The sequence below is a fragment of the Filicampus tigris genome, chromosome 4, assembly GCF_054856515.1.
Source record: "Filicampus tigris isolate MCC_2025a chromosome 4, RoL_Ftig_1.0, whole genome shotgun sequence".
Taxonomy (NCBI): Eukaryota; Metazoa; Chordata; class Actinopteri; order Syngnathiformes; family Syngnathidae; genus Filicampus; species Filicampus tigris.
The window spans coordinates 25,340,324-25,358,762 of NC_141220.1; the positions used below are offsets into that span (position 1 = coordinate 25,340,324).

Sequence of the window (18,439 nt, forward strand, 5' to 3'; positions counted from 1 at the left end):
GTGAAATAAATTTTTAAAAAATGCATGATGATTGCAGTAAATCACAGCAACAACACAGCTTGTTCTGTTCTTTGTGTCACTTGTGGTCACGCACTCACCAGGCACTGGCACTGCTGGCAATTCTCCACCCAGGTGTCGCCGCTGCCGTAGGTCAGCGCTCCGTTCTGGTGCAGACACTGGCTGCTCAAGCGCGGGTCGCACTCGGGGCAGCAGAAGAGGTCGGCGTTGGGGTTGTCGCAGTCGCACACCATCCGCCGACACATCACCTGGCCGGCCTTGGCCCAGAAGAAAAACGGAACGAAAGGTCAAAACAACGTCGCAGCCGGCGCGGCCTCGCTCGGCGCGATTTCGTGTCAAACATCACAAACAGATCGGGGCAGTTGGAGTAGCCCAAAATTGTACTTCTTGTTCTCTCTTTTTCTGTCATCAAAGGTATCAGAATGTCAGTTTCTTGTCCTTCCCCTGTTATGTGTCACTGTTTTTTTGTTTTTTTTTTGTTTTAAAACTGAAAAAATAATTTTGCTGCTCTGAACTCATGCAATGACATTTGTTTCACTCATTCATCATTCATTAATCAGAGCATCAACTACAAAAAAAAGCAAAACGTTAGAATGTTCAACAGATTTTGAGCGACATTGCTTTAATCAAAACAAAAGTCGACGCAGTCATTTTATAATATTAAATTCACGCAGTGTTTTCTCAAGTCCAACGTAAAGTTCTTGCGTGGCTGAAATGTAGACAAGAAAATTAGAAAACTTTGCTTCCGTGTGTGGCCATGAAGACTTTGCCGACCCCAGTTGGAGAAACCCTGAAAAGTGTGTCAACAAATTCAGCCTGACTATTTTCCGACTATTTTCATAGAAGCGGCGGTAGTAAGGGATGCCACCTGGGGCTGGCGAGCAGATTGAAACGATCGACATTTGCATACGCGGCGTCCTCCATCTGGCCCGTGTCCACTCGTCTTTGACTCCTCTGTGATGTTCGACCTTCTCGCCGCAACTCATCCTTTGGATTTCCAGCCGCGCCCGCCTCCTCGCAAACAATAACTTGTTTACGCCGAGTGCTCGGTGCGTCCAATTTTGACGGGCAGCCCTTCCATCTCGCAAATCAATTAATACGACTCCATTCCATTAGGGAGCCACTCCTGCCCCGCTCCTTTGTCATCAAATGAATAATTTGCTGCTTGATCATTCGCTACCGACACTAATCCGCCATAATCGCCTTTCACTCCCGCCAGGCGTGGCATTAGAGTGACTCACATAAATTCAGAAACTATACATTTTTATGGAGGGGGGGAAAAAAAAAAACACGTTTTAGAAAGTTTTGCAAAAGGTGGCGCTAGTACCGAGGAAATTCATAAGTGGAAAATGCACTAAAAAACGGCCATGTACAAATGTGTTTGAGGTTTTGTTCATTTCCGCGGTGGAGTAAAAATTGCTGTGAAATTACTTAAAGGGAAGTCAACCCAAACATATTTTTCCAAGACTATGTTCTGTGCAGGCAATATGATTAATATGGAATATGAGTTAAGCAGCAAAATCCACGCGTTTCTAGCCATCGGCGGCCATTTTGTCACTTCCGGCGACTGAAAATGACATCACAGGGCTCAAGTAACGACCAATCCCGGCTCACCTGTTTTCTGAAGCTGAGCCATGATTGGTCGTTATCCGAGCCCTGAGCATCTGTGATGTCATTTTCAGCCCCTTGAGATGGCTAAAAACGGCGCAATATTAATCAGAATGCCTTGTTTCAACATTTTTTAAAAATTGTTTTACCCCTCCGAAACACTTCAAACACATTTGAACTTATGAAAGTGAAGCACAGTTTATAAACTTATTTCCAACATAATTCAAACACACACAAATACTGCAAGCATAAAAACAAAAAGTATAGAACATACTTTATATATTGTATAGTCTTTGTTTGTTAGAGATGTGCCTTTAAGAGGCGGGGCCTGACGGGGTGGCCAGTGTCATTGGCGAGTCCGCGTGTGAGCGTCCTGGCGTGAGCTGTAGTCAACAGCAGCTCCGCCGTGAGTGTGCTGGTTGTGTTTGTATTTTACGGTTCTCGCAGCGTTCAATAAGCTGCTGAAAAGCGCAGCAGGTGACTCTGGCTCTCCTTTCCCACATGTGAGGGCATTCCAGTACAATAGGCGTTTTTGCGAAAACTCCAAGAATGTGGAAAAAAAAATGTGCCATGAATGACGAATAGCGATATAGCCAGGGAACACCGTCCAAGGAAATATTTGCATTTGCATTGTATATTTGTGTTGTTAAATATCAGTTCAGGTCAGTTGTATTTCACTTTTCGTAGCCTACAATACATTGGAAATCAATCGTTCTTTAAGGTTGCATCGCGGAGTCAGGATTAGCATGTCGGCTTCACAGTCTAGAGGTAATGGGGTTTGGATTTCATCTTGGGAGTTTGCGCGTTCTCCCTCGTCTCCAAATGGCCCCCACAGGTGAGCATGTGAGTGTGAACGCGTGTGAACGTACGCCCTGCAATCGACTTGTGAGCGGAATCAGGGCGAGCGCCACAAAAGATAGATAGATGAATATCTTCAGTTTGGCTGGAATCCATTGAATGAAAGCAAACAAAGGGGCACAGAGCGAGATGACGTGTGACATTTTGCGACAGCGCTGCCCGTGCATTGGAACGATGTGCTTCCCCCCGTTCCCGCTCAAAGAGATGACGAGCTGCAATGCAACCCTTGCAGGTTTCCACGCCACGCAATGCGCAAAAGTTGTTCTTTTTTGCACCGCCTATTGTTTTAAATGTCACTGATTGTTTCAGCGGGGAGGACGAAAGAGGACATTACAAGTTGGCATTTGCTGCCGATTGGCCCGGCAAGGGACATATCATTCATGCTTCTTTGTTGAGCGAGAGAGGAACGTCTCTCCTTCAGCAGCGTGGCACAAACACAATAAAAGACTTCATGTCATTGCTCGAATACCTGCAGGATTGAACGTCATCCTGAATCATCAGAGTCGCTCAACCTGCCGTGTGTTTTCTTACCTGGCAGGAGCACACAGAGCAGCGGTCGCTGTCCAGAACCCAAATCTGCCCGCTGTGCTTGACCTTGCCGCCGTGGATGCAGTCGCCGGTGCAGTTGTGGCCGTGCGGGCAGCGGCAGTCGTAGCCTCCGTCCAGGTTGAAGCAAACCGTGTCGTTGGCGCACGTGTTCCTGCCCGTCCTGCACTCGTTGATGTCTGCTCGGAAGAAGAAAGAAGATGACGACGTACTCATCCTTAGTGAACCAGCCATCTGAATATTAGTGCGGGATAGTGCACAGGGAGGCAAAAAAATAAAATAAAATGCAGACTGTTTATATATTCATAGGTGCACAAACTTACAATTTCAGCAGAGGATCAAAAAATTATTTCCCTACACAGTATACAGTATATAAACGTACATTATGCATACATACGTATCTACCAACCTACCTACATATCCCCCCAGGATATACAGTATATGCATACGTACGGTGCGTACATATATACATTCATACCTACGTACATATATACAGTATATACATATCCACATACGTACGTACTTATATACAGTATATACATATGTACATACGCTAAGTACATATATACAGTATATGCATACATACCTACGTACATATATACAGTATATACATATCCACATACGTACGAACATATATACAGTATATACATATGTACGTACGTATATATATATATATATATATATATATATATATATATATATATATATCTCCGCATACGTACGTACATATATACAGCATATATACAGTATATATATACACATACATACAGTATATACATATGTACGTACAGTACGTAAATACATATATGCATACGTACATACACATACATGCATATATGTGTGAAAGCTGTTGCAGTTGCAAAAGAACACCAACTCCGTATTTTCATCCAAGTGTCCCAATACTTTTGCCTGTAAAGTAACCCACTTTTCAGTTTAAAAAAAAAAAAAAAAAAAAAAAAGAAAAACGAAGTAAAGCTTGTTCTTCCTTTGACGTGTGCGCCCCCCCCCCACCCCCCAACCCACCCCTTGAACTCAAAGTGACAGAGGCAGGATGGGGTCAACGAGCGCTGCGGCAGCCAGCACTGTTACAGGAAACGCGCTCGCATGTTCGTCAAGAACGGTGGGCTGCCTCTTGACAGCTGACACGTCTTTAGACAGACTAGAAAAGGAGCAATTTCGGGCGTTCCGGGTGAATTATTTCAAAAAGAAATTGTTTTAATGGGGACATGTTGTGAGGAATAGACTTTGGATCATTTGCACCCAACAAGGACTGTACGTGCGGCACCGTCTTGAATGTTTGGAAATTATTGACGAGTGGGTGGGGGGATTTATGCGGCGATGGCACGTAAAGGTGGCTTGGGCTCAATCCCAATAACACAACCAGAAGTGTGCCAAATGTCCGTAAATTTCAGGGCTAGGCCCACAGACAAGTGGGGCGTGGCCCTCAAGGAGCCCTTGGCAACACAATACAATGGCTGCAGCAATGGCGACATCACGGCTTAGCATGCGAACGTCACATGACGAAACGCAGAAAACGGTTGAGCCGTGATTGGTCCTTACCTGAGCAACTGTGATGTCATTTTCAGTTGACAGAAGTGACAAAATGGCCGCCCCCTGACTGCTTAACTCATATTCCACAAACACAATTTTACTCAGAATGCCGTTTTTAGACTAGTGGGGGTGCATAGAACATATTATTGTAAAGAAAATGTTGGACTAATACATGGATATGAGACTTATACATATGTGTTTGTAATGTTTACAACTTGGTAACTTGAGTTGCTATATGCAACTGTTGCCTACTTTTTTTGTACCTACATTTTGTAACATGAATAGTATTTTTCCTCTGGGTGGTTGTACAGTATTTGATTGTATTGTATAAATTTAAATAACGTAATGTTCTTTTCTTATATTGAATCAATATATGATTGATATGAAATACTTCGATTGTGATAAATATTTCAGGTGTATGCTGCTCCATTTTCCAACTTCACCATGTCATGCTTAACAGTTAACAGTTGAACGTGTATTATTTTGTACTTCAATTTATTTTGAACAAAGACTAAAAGTCAAACGCAGTTGTCAGTTTTGTTTTGCGCTTTGTTTTATTTTGAACTTCAATTCTGCATTGTCAGTTTTGTCAGAAACAAATGCAAGGTATTTTTTTTTAATGATCAGTCATCGGTTAATTGCAATCGGTGAGTACTCAAGAGTGAATCTCACTGGAAAAAAAAAAAACGAACATCCCCGAATGAAACATTTACAAAAATGTGAGGGGTGTCCACAATTTTGTGGGATACGGCATGCCATTTGTGACATTTTTGTTTGGTGGTGCACCATAGGATTTTTCTCATGTAAAATATGTGCCTTGGCCAAATAAAAGTTGGGAAAAACTGCCTTGGGGTGATTTGACAAAATTGTATCTCAGGTTGAGTTATTGTGAGGAGGAAAAAAAAGCAGAACACACTCTTTAAACCCGAGGACAATCAATGCGATGGCACTGATTGGGAAAAAGGGGAAACTTCCAAGGAGTCCCCAGTAATGCATCTCATCTCATCATATCTCTTGAATGGCGAGAAGGAGCCACTGGTAGCACATTCACACATTTGTTGCACGTGCGAGATTGTTTTTGCGCAAAAACGGGCCTACTCACCGACGCACGACTCCCCGTTGGCAGAAAACAAACCGTTGTCATGGTAGCCGTCGCGGCACTCGCAGTGGTACCAGCCGGGCAAGTTGACACAAGTGGATTTACTGTCGCACTCCACAAAGCCGTCCGCACACTCGTCGATATCTGAGGGAGGACGGACATGACGAGAAGAGTTCAAGACACTAGCAAAATGTATTCCCTGACGCCGAGCGGCTGTCTGGGCTGCGAAACTAACCGGCAGGACGAGCATGCATGCTACTTCCCGGAACGCTGCGAAGCAACTACTTCCAAATACGGTCAAGCTTGCACAGGTGGTGAGTGCCAAGAAAACTAAGTGCAGTGTGAAAAGGCCTTAACACTACCGGCATTTTTGCACCAAACTCTCAAAGGAAAAATGAGGTCCTTATGCAGAAGTGCTTCAGTTATAAATGAAGCAGTGGCTGTAGTAAATCAAAACGATGTGACAAGGAAGAGAAAAAAAAAGAAAAAAAAAAGAGAATCTTGAAAGGATGGCCTCCAAGTGGAAGGAGAAGGAGGGACTTTTCTCTAAGTGGAGCTTTGTGCAAAAACACCAGATAACACCAGAAAGAGGTAGATAAGTGTTTTTTTTTTGGTCAAAGAAAAGTTGAATTTTTCACACACACACGCACGCACACACGCACACATGCACGCAAATCTTCATTTTACGGAAGTTTGTTCGTTGAATGAAAGTGAGAATGTTTTACGTTTGAACATTCTTAATCATACGAGTTTTAAAATAAGTTAACCACCAAACAATAAAATTATAGTCCGAACAGCCCTTCAAAAAATACGACTCAATCTTTATTCTTGAAAAAAAAAATCGTATAACATTTCTGTAAAAAATTTTTTAATTTAAGTGTTTTTTTTTCTTGTGATTTTTTTTTCTTGAAAAAAATTGTGAAGATTAAAACTTTATTCTTGTTATATTTAAACTTAAGACTTTTTATCTTAAAAAATATTATTGCTTTTCCTTTTTTTTTTAAAGTTTAGTCACACAATATTTTGCCACAAAACATTTCTTTTGTCGTACTGTCAAGTATCTTGTATTTGGTCATTTGCAATAATTTTTTTTTTTTTTTAAATCACTTTATTTCAAATGTGTTTAAACAATCATGATTTGACCATAGTCCAAGATAAATCTCTGGCCTTATCTTGTGCTTCTAATTTCAAATAAGAAAAACGCGCCCGAGGAAAAACAACCAATCAGAGATCGAATGCGTGACTTACAAATATGTTTGCATTAATGTTATGCATTAATTTTTTTTTTTGGTTTTGAATTGCAAACTCCCCCTTCTAGTTTCCATAATGTCCACTCACTTTCGACATTCACCTCAACAAACATCCACTCGGACTATAATCGAGCGGAGCCCCGATGGTTCTCCACGAGGTAAAAATAAACACAGACCGACGCCACTGTGATGCTGGCCGACATTTAATTAAACTAAGGGCCGGGCCCGTGTGAGTCGCGAGGGTGGGGCGAATCGTGGGGGGACCGGGGGGGGGGGGGGCTAACAACAGGCTCAGACATGTGTGGTGATTAAATGTGTCTGCACAGCTGGCATTTAAAAAAAAATAAAAAAATTCTTCACCATGCATGATGCCCTCCTCTCATTATAATAATGGCACTGTGTGGCATGTGACCTTCGCCTCCCCAAACAACCCCCCCCCCCCCACACACCATCCCCCAACCCCGCCCCCCGCCGAGGTCCCCCACCGCCCAGCCACTAATGGGATTAAGATCTATTGGCTAATGAGCTTTCAGGCTTTTAATAGAATTTCTGCAGCAGATTAAGTGTTGATCAAATGTGCCGCAGATTAGGGTCCAATCTATTTAAAAGTTACCCATATTTATCCGAGACACTTGCAGGGACGGGGTGGGGGGGGCGGGGTGGGGGGTGTAGGGGTTGGGTCATGGAATTTAATTCAAATGAATATAAATTCTCCACACACCTCACCAAAAATCCAAGGTTGCAGGTGCATTACCTCATCCTCGTCTCGCTACTTTCAGCTATTTATAAGACTGAGCAGTGTTTAAAAATATGCAAATTGCTTTATTTTCAGCCTGTGGCGGGGTTACGCCGGCGACAAAAAGCGTCGGCGTTTTCTGTTTCATCCGCACAAGGCTCGTCAGTTACAATTAGCGCGAAATCGCGTCGGCTTGTTTAAGTGTGCGTCGGGTTTTTTTTTGGGGGGGGGGGGAGCGGGCGTGAGCTGTGGCCGGCAGCAGTCATCGGGCGAGCGCTTATTGTGTGAACTGCTCTCTTGGTGTTCGACAAACAGCTGAAAAGTGCATCGGTGACCGTGGCTCTCCTTTCCCTAATGAGAGGGCATTTCCCAAAAGTTAGATCACTGTAAAAGGCCGTTTAAAAAAAAAAAGATTGCTTGAAAATAGTGGCAAACTTTTTCAAGTGAGGGAATTTGCAATCGAGGTACAAATTTGATTGCTGAATGAAAATAGCAAAGAGAAGACTCTCCTTATCATCCGCGAATAACCCAGGCTAAATTTAGAGATGTATCACGTCAACATTCAGTGATGGCTTGACTTAAGCGTCGAATTTGTTCTGAGACTACGCTTGTAACTCAAAACACAGCTCAAATAATTTTACCCCATTGAAACGGAGGGAAATGCCATTAATCTATCAAAGCCCCACCTTTTGCTCTTTCTGGTGTGCTCGCCTTGGCCACCAGGGGGACAGTGTTACACAAACATGGAGACACACACAAAGACTTTCACAACTGACTAATAATAATAATAATAATAATTGGTGGCTCTTCACAGACGATAAAGAACATATGCCTGTCAGTATTATTTCAATTGTCTGTATTGCTCTTACTGTTCAAATATGTGTTGTTTAAAGAATTCTACAACCGGCCCAGAGATGCTAATGGTTAGCATGTCAACGGCATTTCCCATTGTATGTTAGCATTGAGGTTGCATTAAGGTTTCGTTTTAGACAGGTGTTTGGCTGTTTTAAATACACGACATGTAATTCAGTTTGTTTGACGTGTGGTTTGACAGTAAATTTCAACCGGGAGTGACATTAAACAGCTCCGCCCAAAAAGCTTGCGGCAACAGCTTGACGCTAATTAAATGTTTACGGTATTGCCAGGTAACCCTTCGAAGCCGACAAGGTTGTGAATACGTTTTTGTAAGAGGAGAACGAGGTCACGGCCGGCCGAAGAATGGAATGACGGCGAGGTAGATAGATGAGGGCTTGCCAAAGTCGTCCGTCTTGTGGTCATGACGAGCGGCAGCCTGGAAACGAGCGCGCCATTACGGCAGCTTCTCCCGAGATCAAGTCAAAGCACCGCACAGCCCAGTCATTTGTCTTTGCTTCCACTTTTCCTGCCTGTTTCCCTTTTACCTCGGCTGTCTGTCATTGTCGCACTGAAGGCGAAAACAGTCATCACCTTTGCTGAACCCTGCAGTTAGCCTTGAGAATAAAAAAAAATAAATAAATACATTTAAAAAAGGCCGCTTGGAATTTTATCGTGCTCCGCCCACTAGTTTTTATCTTGCCCTTTAATCGTCCTCGCTGACCCGCTTCACTTTGTCGTCCTTTTCCGTTCCTGGGAAAGTTAAAGATTTCCTTTCTTGCCCTCCGTGCGTTGACTGGCAGATCGCGCCGCAGGTCGAGATGCGGCGGCGGCGCCGCAACATTCTGTGCGGATCACATGACTGCTGCTGCCACACGCCAGCGTCCCCCGCCTCCCTTTCAGTAGCCCGATTTGCAGTGCCGCGGAGGAACGCCTGATAATCCCGATAAGACTCCGGCAGGAATGACAAGGATTGTTGATTCCAATCGCCGATGGAACCTTTTCCTGCGGCTTTCCGACTCGGATTTGACAACCGGTGGCTGGTCGGATTTCATTTAGAATGACAGCTGAGTAAAGTCGATGATAATAGGCGCGCACGTCTTTGGCATTTATGGTTAAAAAGGGGCGGAGTCTTGGCGCAAATAACAACAACAACAACAAAACGTGAGTGATTAATGATACCTCAAAGAAGCACTTTCGCTGGCGTAGCCGCTTCGCTAACCGAATGTCCCAATTGAGCTGATAAATCACCGATGCCAGCGAAGTCGGTATGCTAGTGACCAAGTGCATCACTGGGCCTTGTTTTAGCCGCGCCAAAACAGGAAACTCTACAGCCCCACAATCTAGTCCAACATGGTTCTCAATCTTCACGCATTTTCAGTAATGACCTTCAAACATGAGTGGTGTCTTTCGAAACGAATCCTGGAACGTTGACACGGGCGTGATTACGCACCTGCAAAAACACGTAACAACTATTTGGCTTTTCTCCAAAACATTAATTAAGGATTTACGGCCGTCATCCGTTTTGTCGGACGGCCTATTAATACATTTGGGAACCGTTTGATATAGCGGGCAATTACCCTGAGGATATTCTTTTGACGTGGACCGTTGCAGTGCGTGCACGGAGAGTGGAAAAATACGAGTGCGCAGCCGAGAGCGTCTCGCCACGGGAGACGTGCCGTCGAGGCACAGCAGCAGGTCGCTCTGGGCTAAACGACAGCTCCCGCCATTAGCGCCATCTAATTAAGACACCCTAATTACGAGTGACGGATGGATCCCTTTGTAAAGCCGCTGCTAAATAAATAATGAATACATAAGCATTGCTCTTAAACAAGCCACTTGAGCTTAAACAGCCCCCACAAGGCAGGGGAGGCGGAGAGCGGCGGCGTTGAAATATTCACGAGCCGGGCGTCAGGTGGGAGGCGGCGGCGGCGGCGGCCGGGATGTTTTCATCGGGCGCCGCACGTGATCCGAAAAGCCGACGCGTCTTATTCCCTTTTGACAAAGCCACACTTGTAATCTTACACGTCGCTTTGGGACGTCGAATGCAAAATTGCTCGTCTGCGCACGCCGCCCTCAAAGACCCATTAAAGTGGCCTCCTTCCTTTAGTTACTTTTTTGTTTTTATCTTATTAGCTTCTTTGCCCTTCCTCTCGCTCATAAACCTTTCATCTCAACCTCGCATTACCCGTTTATTAGACATCTGCCCGATAATGTTTCCTCGCGAGCCATGCAAGTTGACAAAGTTTCCAGGGAAAAAAAAAAAAAAAAACGTATGTGAGACCTCACCCCGAAGGACGGAAACTTACGAAAATATACAAAAGTACACTAACTTTAATTAATTCAGAGAGCAAGTCGTATATCAGGACTATGGTAAAACTCGATTCAAATTGGGGCTCAATTAGTCAAACGCTCTAGTAAGAGATTTCGAAGTATAAGCCCCGCAAAAAAAAAAAAGCGGCCGCTTTAAAACCAAAATGTCAGATTTGCTGTGGAATTTTGGATATGAGTCATCACCAAATTTCGTGTTGATCGATCGGTGTCTGGCGCTACTCCTGCGACCCGTAAAATACGAACATTTTCACCAGGATGCACACAAATCTAGGTATGTTGAGCTCCTCTAAAGGTGATTCATTTATCTGAAAACAAATCCAGTGCTTCCCTGCACCTTCACGACTCGTGGATTGACCCGCAGATTTTGTGGGGAAACCACAATTATTTGCTAAATAACTCATTTCTTCAAATTGTCACGTCGTCTAAATATCACAATATTGCGCTGGCACCATCTTGTGGCATCTTATTGCCAATGATCTACAACAATACCTCGACTTAAGAGTGAGGCCGTCGCTCTGGTGCCTTTTGTTCTGAGTTGCAAGCAAAAATTTGCGTTATGGGCGCAAGCTATGGTGGTAGTGAATTTTACAAAAAGCGGAAGTCGGTGTTTTTATTTTTTTTTAAAGAGGAAAAGCGCTTGCTTCAAGCTGTTTATTGCCATTCTCGGTTGAAGTATCCTGTCAAATTAAACATAAAACAAAGAGAATTACTAATGTCGTGGCTTCAACCAAGGCAAATTTGTCTTAAAAAAAGTTTGCTAGCTTAAGGCTAACACATAATGCAAAACCCAAGAGCCGTGCTAACAAAATTAGCCATTTTGCTGTGATTATAAAATCTTTAAGTAACTTATATTAGAACACAAGTAGCAGAAGCACACGCAGATCAAGGTTATTAAAATAACGGAAACCAACTAAATAACTAAAACTGAAAAAACAATTTTCTAACCTAACCTAATCTACATTTTACATTCTATAAAACTAAGGAACTCTCATTGTAGTTTCACCAAAAATGCCAGTTTTTTTTTTTGTCTTTGTCTATTAATATTATCATGAAGCGCCAACGTTGGAATTACGGATTTCTACTAAAGTAGTGCTTTTCCGCCACCTTGTCATATCTGTGTTGAAAATGTTTTTCCCGGCGAGCATCGATTACAGAATGAGATTGTGAACGGTTGTTTGTCAAAACGCGCCCGGCGACGCTGTATGCAGCCTCTCGTCGCTGACAGCCGCGACGGGCTCCAGCTCCCCGCGCGAACCCAAATGAGGACAAATGCGACAGAAAACGGACGCGAGGTGTTCCCGATAGTCGCCTGTGTAGTTCGCCTCTTTGCCGAGTCAATAAGTACGGCTGGAGACGAGTGCCGCTCAAGCCTGGCGAGCGTGAGTAGGAGGCCCGCGTCTGGGCCAAATCACAGAGCGTAAATGACATTTATGCTTCTGTCTGCTTCTCCTTTCACAAGCTAACAAACGAAAGCCGTCCGGAGCTTTCTGATCCAAAGTGTCTGTGGCGACAGGATGAACGATTCGCCTCCGTTGCCTGTGATCTTCTGCTGCGCTTTCGGCCGCCTGGGAGGCGGGCCAGAGGCCTGCTCGGGAGAGCAACTTGTTATTAGTTACAAGTGCTCTGCTCAACTTGAAAACACCTTGAAAGTACAACGCTGATAAAACACCGAGTAGGCTTCACGTTTTTACGAGCTCCTCCGGTCCACTTATCTTAATGAGGCGGAGCAAAATGCTTCGGTGTATTAGACATCATTGCGGAGGAGCCCACTGGCGTAAAAAAAAAAAAAAATCACGATATTCGAGAAAAGTGCTGATTTCAAACTTTTGTCGTTCATCGTTTGGATTTAGGATCTCATTGTGTTGTTTTTTTTTATTTACAGGGGTCCTTTTCCCATGTGTTTTTTTTAACAAACACAAGCAATAAAGTAATCTGAATTATAATAAAAAATACCAACATTTATTGTAAATACCGCAATTTTAGAAATAATATGCCCCCCAAATTATCCTTAAAGCTGAAGTCAACCCAAAAATATTTTTTTCAAGAATATGTTCCTAGCAGGCCCACTAGTTGAAACACGGCATTCTGATTCATTTTGCGTTTGTGGAATATAAGTTAAGCAGAAAAATGCACTCGTTTTTAGCCATCTCCGAAGGCGGCCATTTTGTCTTCTGTCAACTGAAAATGACATCACAACTGCTCACAACGACCATTCGCGGCTGACCTGTTTTCTGAATGTGAGCCGTGATTGGTCCTTGTGAGCAGTTGTGATGTCATTTTCAGTTGACAGAAGACAAAATGGCCACCATCAGAGATGGCTAAAAACGAGTGGATTAACACTTATTCCACAAACGCAATATTTATCAGAATGCCCTGTTTCAACAAGTGGGCTTGCATAGAACATATTCTTGAAAAAAAAAATGTTTGCGTTGACTTCCCCCTTTAAAAGGCATTGCTTTTCTCTGTACTTGTGTTTAATACGGTCCCTCGATTTACTGGCATCCTTTACAATCGCAATGAATAACATACGACTGCCCGGAATAAAGCAGTTTTCTCTCTCCAAATTTTAGCCTTTGTAATTTGAACATTGCATTCAACTACATTGTGAAATGAATTTGAATTTCATTCATTGTTCGGCCCTAATTCACACTCGCGTTCACATCTATTGACCATTTAGAATCTTCACTGGACCTTATATGCATGTTTTTGTGCACTGCGGGAGGACGCCGGAGTACCCAAAGAAAAACCCCAAATACCCACAATTATTCCGGGAATTAAGTTGTCACCGAATAGTACAAGAAATCGAAATGTTCATTTCACCCCAAAATACAGTGATCAATAGAAAAACCGATCACTTTGCAGTAGTCTCTTAATTCTTTCCTGAGCTTTAAATGAACATATATAGGACATGGCGCCGCATTGCCATAGTGACAGGGCGGGTTGTTCGGGGGCACGCGGTACATGGCAGCTCCCTGCGTGTATTTATACCCATAACTCAAGTGTGTGCGTGCGCGTGTGTCTTTGCTGCATCCTGCATAATTCAGAAGGTATCGCACTTCCCCTCGCCGCCGTCTTGTCCGTCAGCAACATACGCACACGCGCGCCATGCAAAATGGCCATGGAGGAGTCACACCAACACTGCAATTCAAACACACGAGCACCCTTACGCATAATTACACAAACAAAACACAGTAGAACAATCGGAAAATGGCGACTACTACAAAGTGAGCCTTTTTTTTTTTTTTTCTATTTTTTTTTTTTTTATAGTAAAGCACGTCTGTGTTTTATGACGGGCCGCCAGTCTGCAGTGGGGCACGTCTCAGGGGAGGGCTTCTTGGCCTTAAAAGCTGCCAGGCTTGTGAGAAGAAGAACGAGGGAACGGATGAGCTTGGACTCCCAGTGAAAGCATTTCCATGTTCATCCACCCGGCGCCGCCCTTCCTGCAGCCGGCACCCGGACGTGGGAGGGAACCAGCATAAGATCCCGACCCGTCACCCGTTCTGTCACATCGGGAACATCTCCGTCTCCTCCGTTCCACTCGGGCTCCTCTCACGGTCGTTACCTTCATCTATGACTCTAACGCGTGCGTCTCCATCTTTGACTCAAAGTAACTCCTTCTCGGGTCGGTCTTTGTGCGGAATTTCCTGTTATTCCGTCTGTGATTAGGTAATAACGTGTCTGATTGTGACAAAATCTCCCAAATCTACCTGATCCCTTGAAAGGGCAAGTGACTATTTTTGGTCATTTGTCCACCCTTTGCAAATGGTCACCTTCTTGTCCCTCAGTGAGGTCAAGAACCATGTGGTCCTCACTCAATCCATTCAAAAGAGATCACCCCACAACACAGATCACATGGCCGTGATCTGAATTATAAATTCATTCATGAATTATTCATATGATGAATTATTAATTATTATTATTTTTAGATTTATTCTAACTCTGGTTATGGCCCCCAATAACACGCTAACGTACTATTTTTTTTTTTTTTTTTTTTTAATTTCATAGTATTTCAACGAGTGCCCTATAAAGGGCTATACAGCATTTTTTTTTATTTGCTGGTATCCTCTATTATCAGAGTGAATAATATGAATGAATACAATTTTAAATGCAGGTTAAAAACTAGACTTTCCCCATGTTTCCCATAACTGTGACTAAGGACCTTCAAACCATTTTTCAAATAATGTTTTCCAAAATCTTGTTCTTGCACTGTACGCGCTCTTTTAGTAATTTTACTAATCCAACTTTTTATTTCTTTGCTTTTAACTTGGAACTGCTTTTAAATGTGAAACGTTACGATGCGAAGTCGATTGACTTACCTGGTGCATGTTGTGTATGCATTCATGGTGCGCCAAAAAAGTGAAAGAAAAGACAATGCGATGACGCCTTCTAGTGACCGTAAAAAAATAAACAATTACACGCAGTAACGTACATGGGAAGCCGACGTATAATTGAACATAAATTCCACACCCTCCCGCATTACTTGGCAAGGGCAAAATCCTTATGTTAGGTGACTATCCAATATGCTAAAAGCTAACAACAATACAATGTGAAAAAAATGTTTCGCTGGACCCTTGTACAATATCCCCCGCCTGTTTTTTTTTGTTGTTGTTTTTTTTTTTTTTACAAAGATGTTGCAGATTATTCATAGGAAATGACAGTACGTGAGTGTTCAGAAAGAAACAATGACCGTCTCTTAATATATAAGTCCAAGAAGGAGAGGTCCTCTCCCTTATCAAGATGCCAAGAAGAGCAAAACAAGATATTCCCAGAAGCCTGATAAAACCACCCATTTGAGCATTTTGCTGTTGTGACACAAGGGCGTGCGGTTTCTATCTGAAGGAGAGCTGTCGAACATGATTGTCGAGTTTACAAAAGCATCACATCATTGTCATGTTCCAACAATTTTCCCATTTCAGGGCAGCCTCGATTTGAGGGCGGAGGAAAGCATATGTAGGTCAGATAACTGTTAATATTAATGAGGAAACAACAACAGTAAAATTAGGAAGTTGTAGGGCGCTGGGTTTGACGTTCGCAGTCCTAGTTCGGGATTATCAGATTTTCCAACAGTTCATAATGTTGCGGATGTTTCATTTTTAACCTCGTTCTAGCAGCACTTGCAAGTGATGTTTGTTGTTGCTGCGTTTTTGTTATTATTTTTTTTTTGCTCTCTCTTTTCTTCTCATTTATCCTCAGGTTCCAGCGACTGTTGTTGTCCACTTTTTGTTACCGATTTTTGATCTCTCTTTTCGCCTTGTTCATCCCCAGGTAGCTCGATCAGGCCCGCACAGGTGTTATTTGTACCGTTCTTGTCCTCTGTCATTTTGTTCTCTCTTGTCATTTCCTGTCCTTCTTCAACCCGTCCACCAGGAGTTGAGTCGATTAGTCGACTACTACTCTGCGTCGACGTTTAAAGCTTAAAGCGGAGTTAATAATAATCGCACGTGTTCGGCCTCTCGTCTTCCATTTGGCCAATTTACAGAGGACCTTCGATTCACTCATTCCGTTCCTGGACTAAAAAAAAAAAAACGTTGTGGATGAGAATAGCAGTTAGCCTCGCTAGCTTCGGCCTATTCCAATCGATGATAGCTGTAAGATATTCAAAACAGTGAGACCGCATTCGACGCCGAAAAATCTTTAGTCGTTCAACTCCTACGATGGCATTCCAAATAAATACGTTTGAGTAATAAAATGACAACAGGAGGGCTTGCCTGTTACAAAATGAAGCTGCATTCTCACAATAAGGCACACAGACCACTCCGACTACAATTTTGCATCGCGGTTGTCATTTGTACTAATGGGTCCACTGTGAAGGTGGCGGGGCCAACGCGGTACTGACTACAGTGCGGATCTCGATAAATAGACTGCAAAAATTGAGATATGTATCCCCGCTCCCTCATTGGGAGCTGCTGTCAAGCGGACAGCACCCGGTTAAAAAAAAAAAAAAACGTCTTGACCCGTCAATTGAACAAAATTGTGCCAGAGGCTCAGATGGTCCCAGGTGGTGCTACCGGTGGTGGTCCAGGACATTAAAAACCACAAAAATAATTGCGCACGCGGGGACGCTAGCCGTCAGACAGCTGACTAGGATGAACTTGTGGAGAAATGTACAAGCAGCGTGTTGCACAGGCAAACATGTTGTCGCCTCGGGCACAACCAGAAGCTTCGGCCTGTTCAAATGCACAAATGTTACTTTAGTTTTTGGTCCGATTCTGTGTGACTTTTCAAAAAGATGTCCTTTTTTTTTTTTTTTGAGTATTTATGGACAGAATTTGGACATTTGCTGCTACGGACAATTTATTTTTCTCCAGAATTGAAAAGCTCTCCCAAGTCTTCATATTGGTAGTTGTCAATATAAATAATTTCGAAACATTTTCCGCTATTAATCTGACGTATAACCAGTACAACTCAAATGATTTTCATAAGATAATATATTTTTGAAAATAAAAATACACAACTGCGACGATGTGGTTGCGCAAGTGTGCATCCGCCTTCTAACTGGGACGTGGTGGATTAGTGTGTTCCATTGATGGTGGGAAAAGTTTTGAAATGTTGTGTCTTGGTCTTATTTTTAAGTCAGCATGGGTGTGTAGATTTCCCACTCTAATCTATTAGGGTCTTCAAGTCAATTGTTCAAATAACTCTTTTGACTTGACTGATAAAATGGCTTTAACTCCCAAATGGTAAGTGCCATATTTTTGCCAAATCCCCGCAAAAACATCTCAATCACCTGTCTCAGCACGATGTCCAACGATAGATGTTACTTTACATGACGATGAAATTGCCAATTGCGTGGCGTGTTGCTAAAGATGCCACTGTGCCGAAACACATGATAATAAAGCTGTCAAATACTAGAGTCTAGAGAAAATTACACCCTTATAAAAGCAAAGCATTCTTTGTTTTGTTTTTTTTCCCATGAGTGTGAGGGGGTATCTTAAAACTGTTCAGCACTGACTGAGTGATGTAAAAACTAATTAGCCATCGCGTGACCAGAATTATCGTCAACAAAACAGCCCTACAAAGAATAGAAACGGCCGTTTGAAGGACGGCCCATCAAGTGTGAACAGAGCTAAAAGAAAGGACAAAGGCAGCCTTCTCGGACATCCTCTGCTTCCTCACAGCAGGGGAAAATTCATTTACTTTAAGACGGGCAGTAAAAAAAAAAAAAAAAAAGGAACGCTTCATAAAGAAAAAGACCTTTATGTGCAATCAATACCTGAGCCAATGAGTGGGGGCTGGGAAGCTGGCTTCCTTTCGCTCAAGTGCAAAGGGAACCGTCATGACTTGACTTTCTATTAACGCCGCCGTTTGTCTCTTGAAGGACATTCCGGCAGGGGTTGAAATGGGATATGAGAAAGCAACTGATTAAACGCAGCCGCCAGGATGAGATTCTCGCTTCCACGCGGTCGACAAAAAAAACAAAACAAAAAAAAAACCCACATGGTTAATTTTCTGGGGATGGGAGTAGCCACCTTACTGGCTTGATTACAAAGTGACGGGTGGGGTGTTTTTGTTGTACACTCCTGATATAGTGCGTTTGTCATTTTCCTTCAATACTGCCCTCTGACATTAGCGGCCTGGTGTGTATTA

At 43.1% G+C, this 18,439-nt stretch overlaps 1 protein-coding gene across 1 annotated transcript in view; it reads right to left on the reverse strand.

The window, feature by feature from the left end:
* Positions 1 to 18,439, reverse strand: part of nell2a (neural EGFL like 2a) — an 88,042-nt gene that overhangs the window by 5,811 nt on the left and 63,792 nt on the right. The window contains exons 16-18 of the mRNA XM_086028450.1: positions 5,684 to 5,824; positions 3,016 to 3,209; positions 99 to 275 (exon numbers count right to left, since the gene is read on the reverse strand). Of these exons, the coding sequence (XP_085884576.1) occupies positions 99 to 275; positions 3,016 to 3,209; positions 5,684 to 5,824 (512 nt within the window). The remainder of the gene's footprint in view (positions 1 to 98; positions 276 to 3,015; positions 3,210 to 5,683; positions 5,825 to 18,439) is intronic.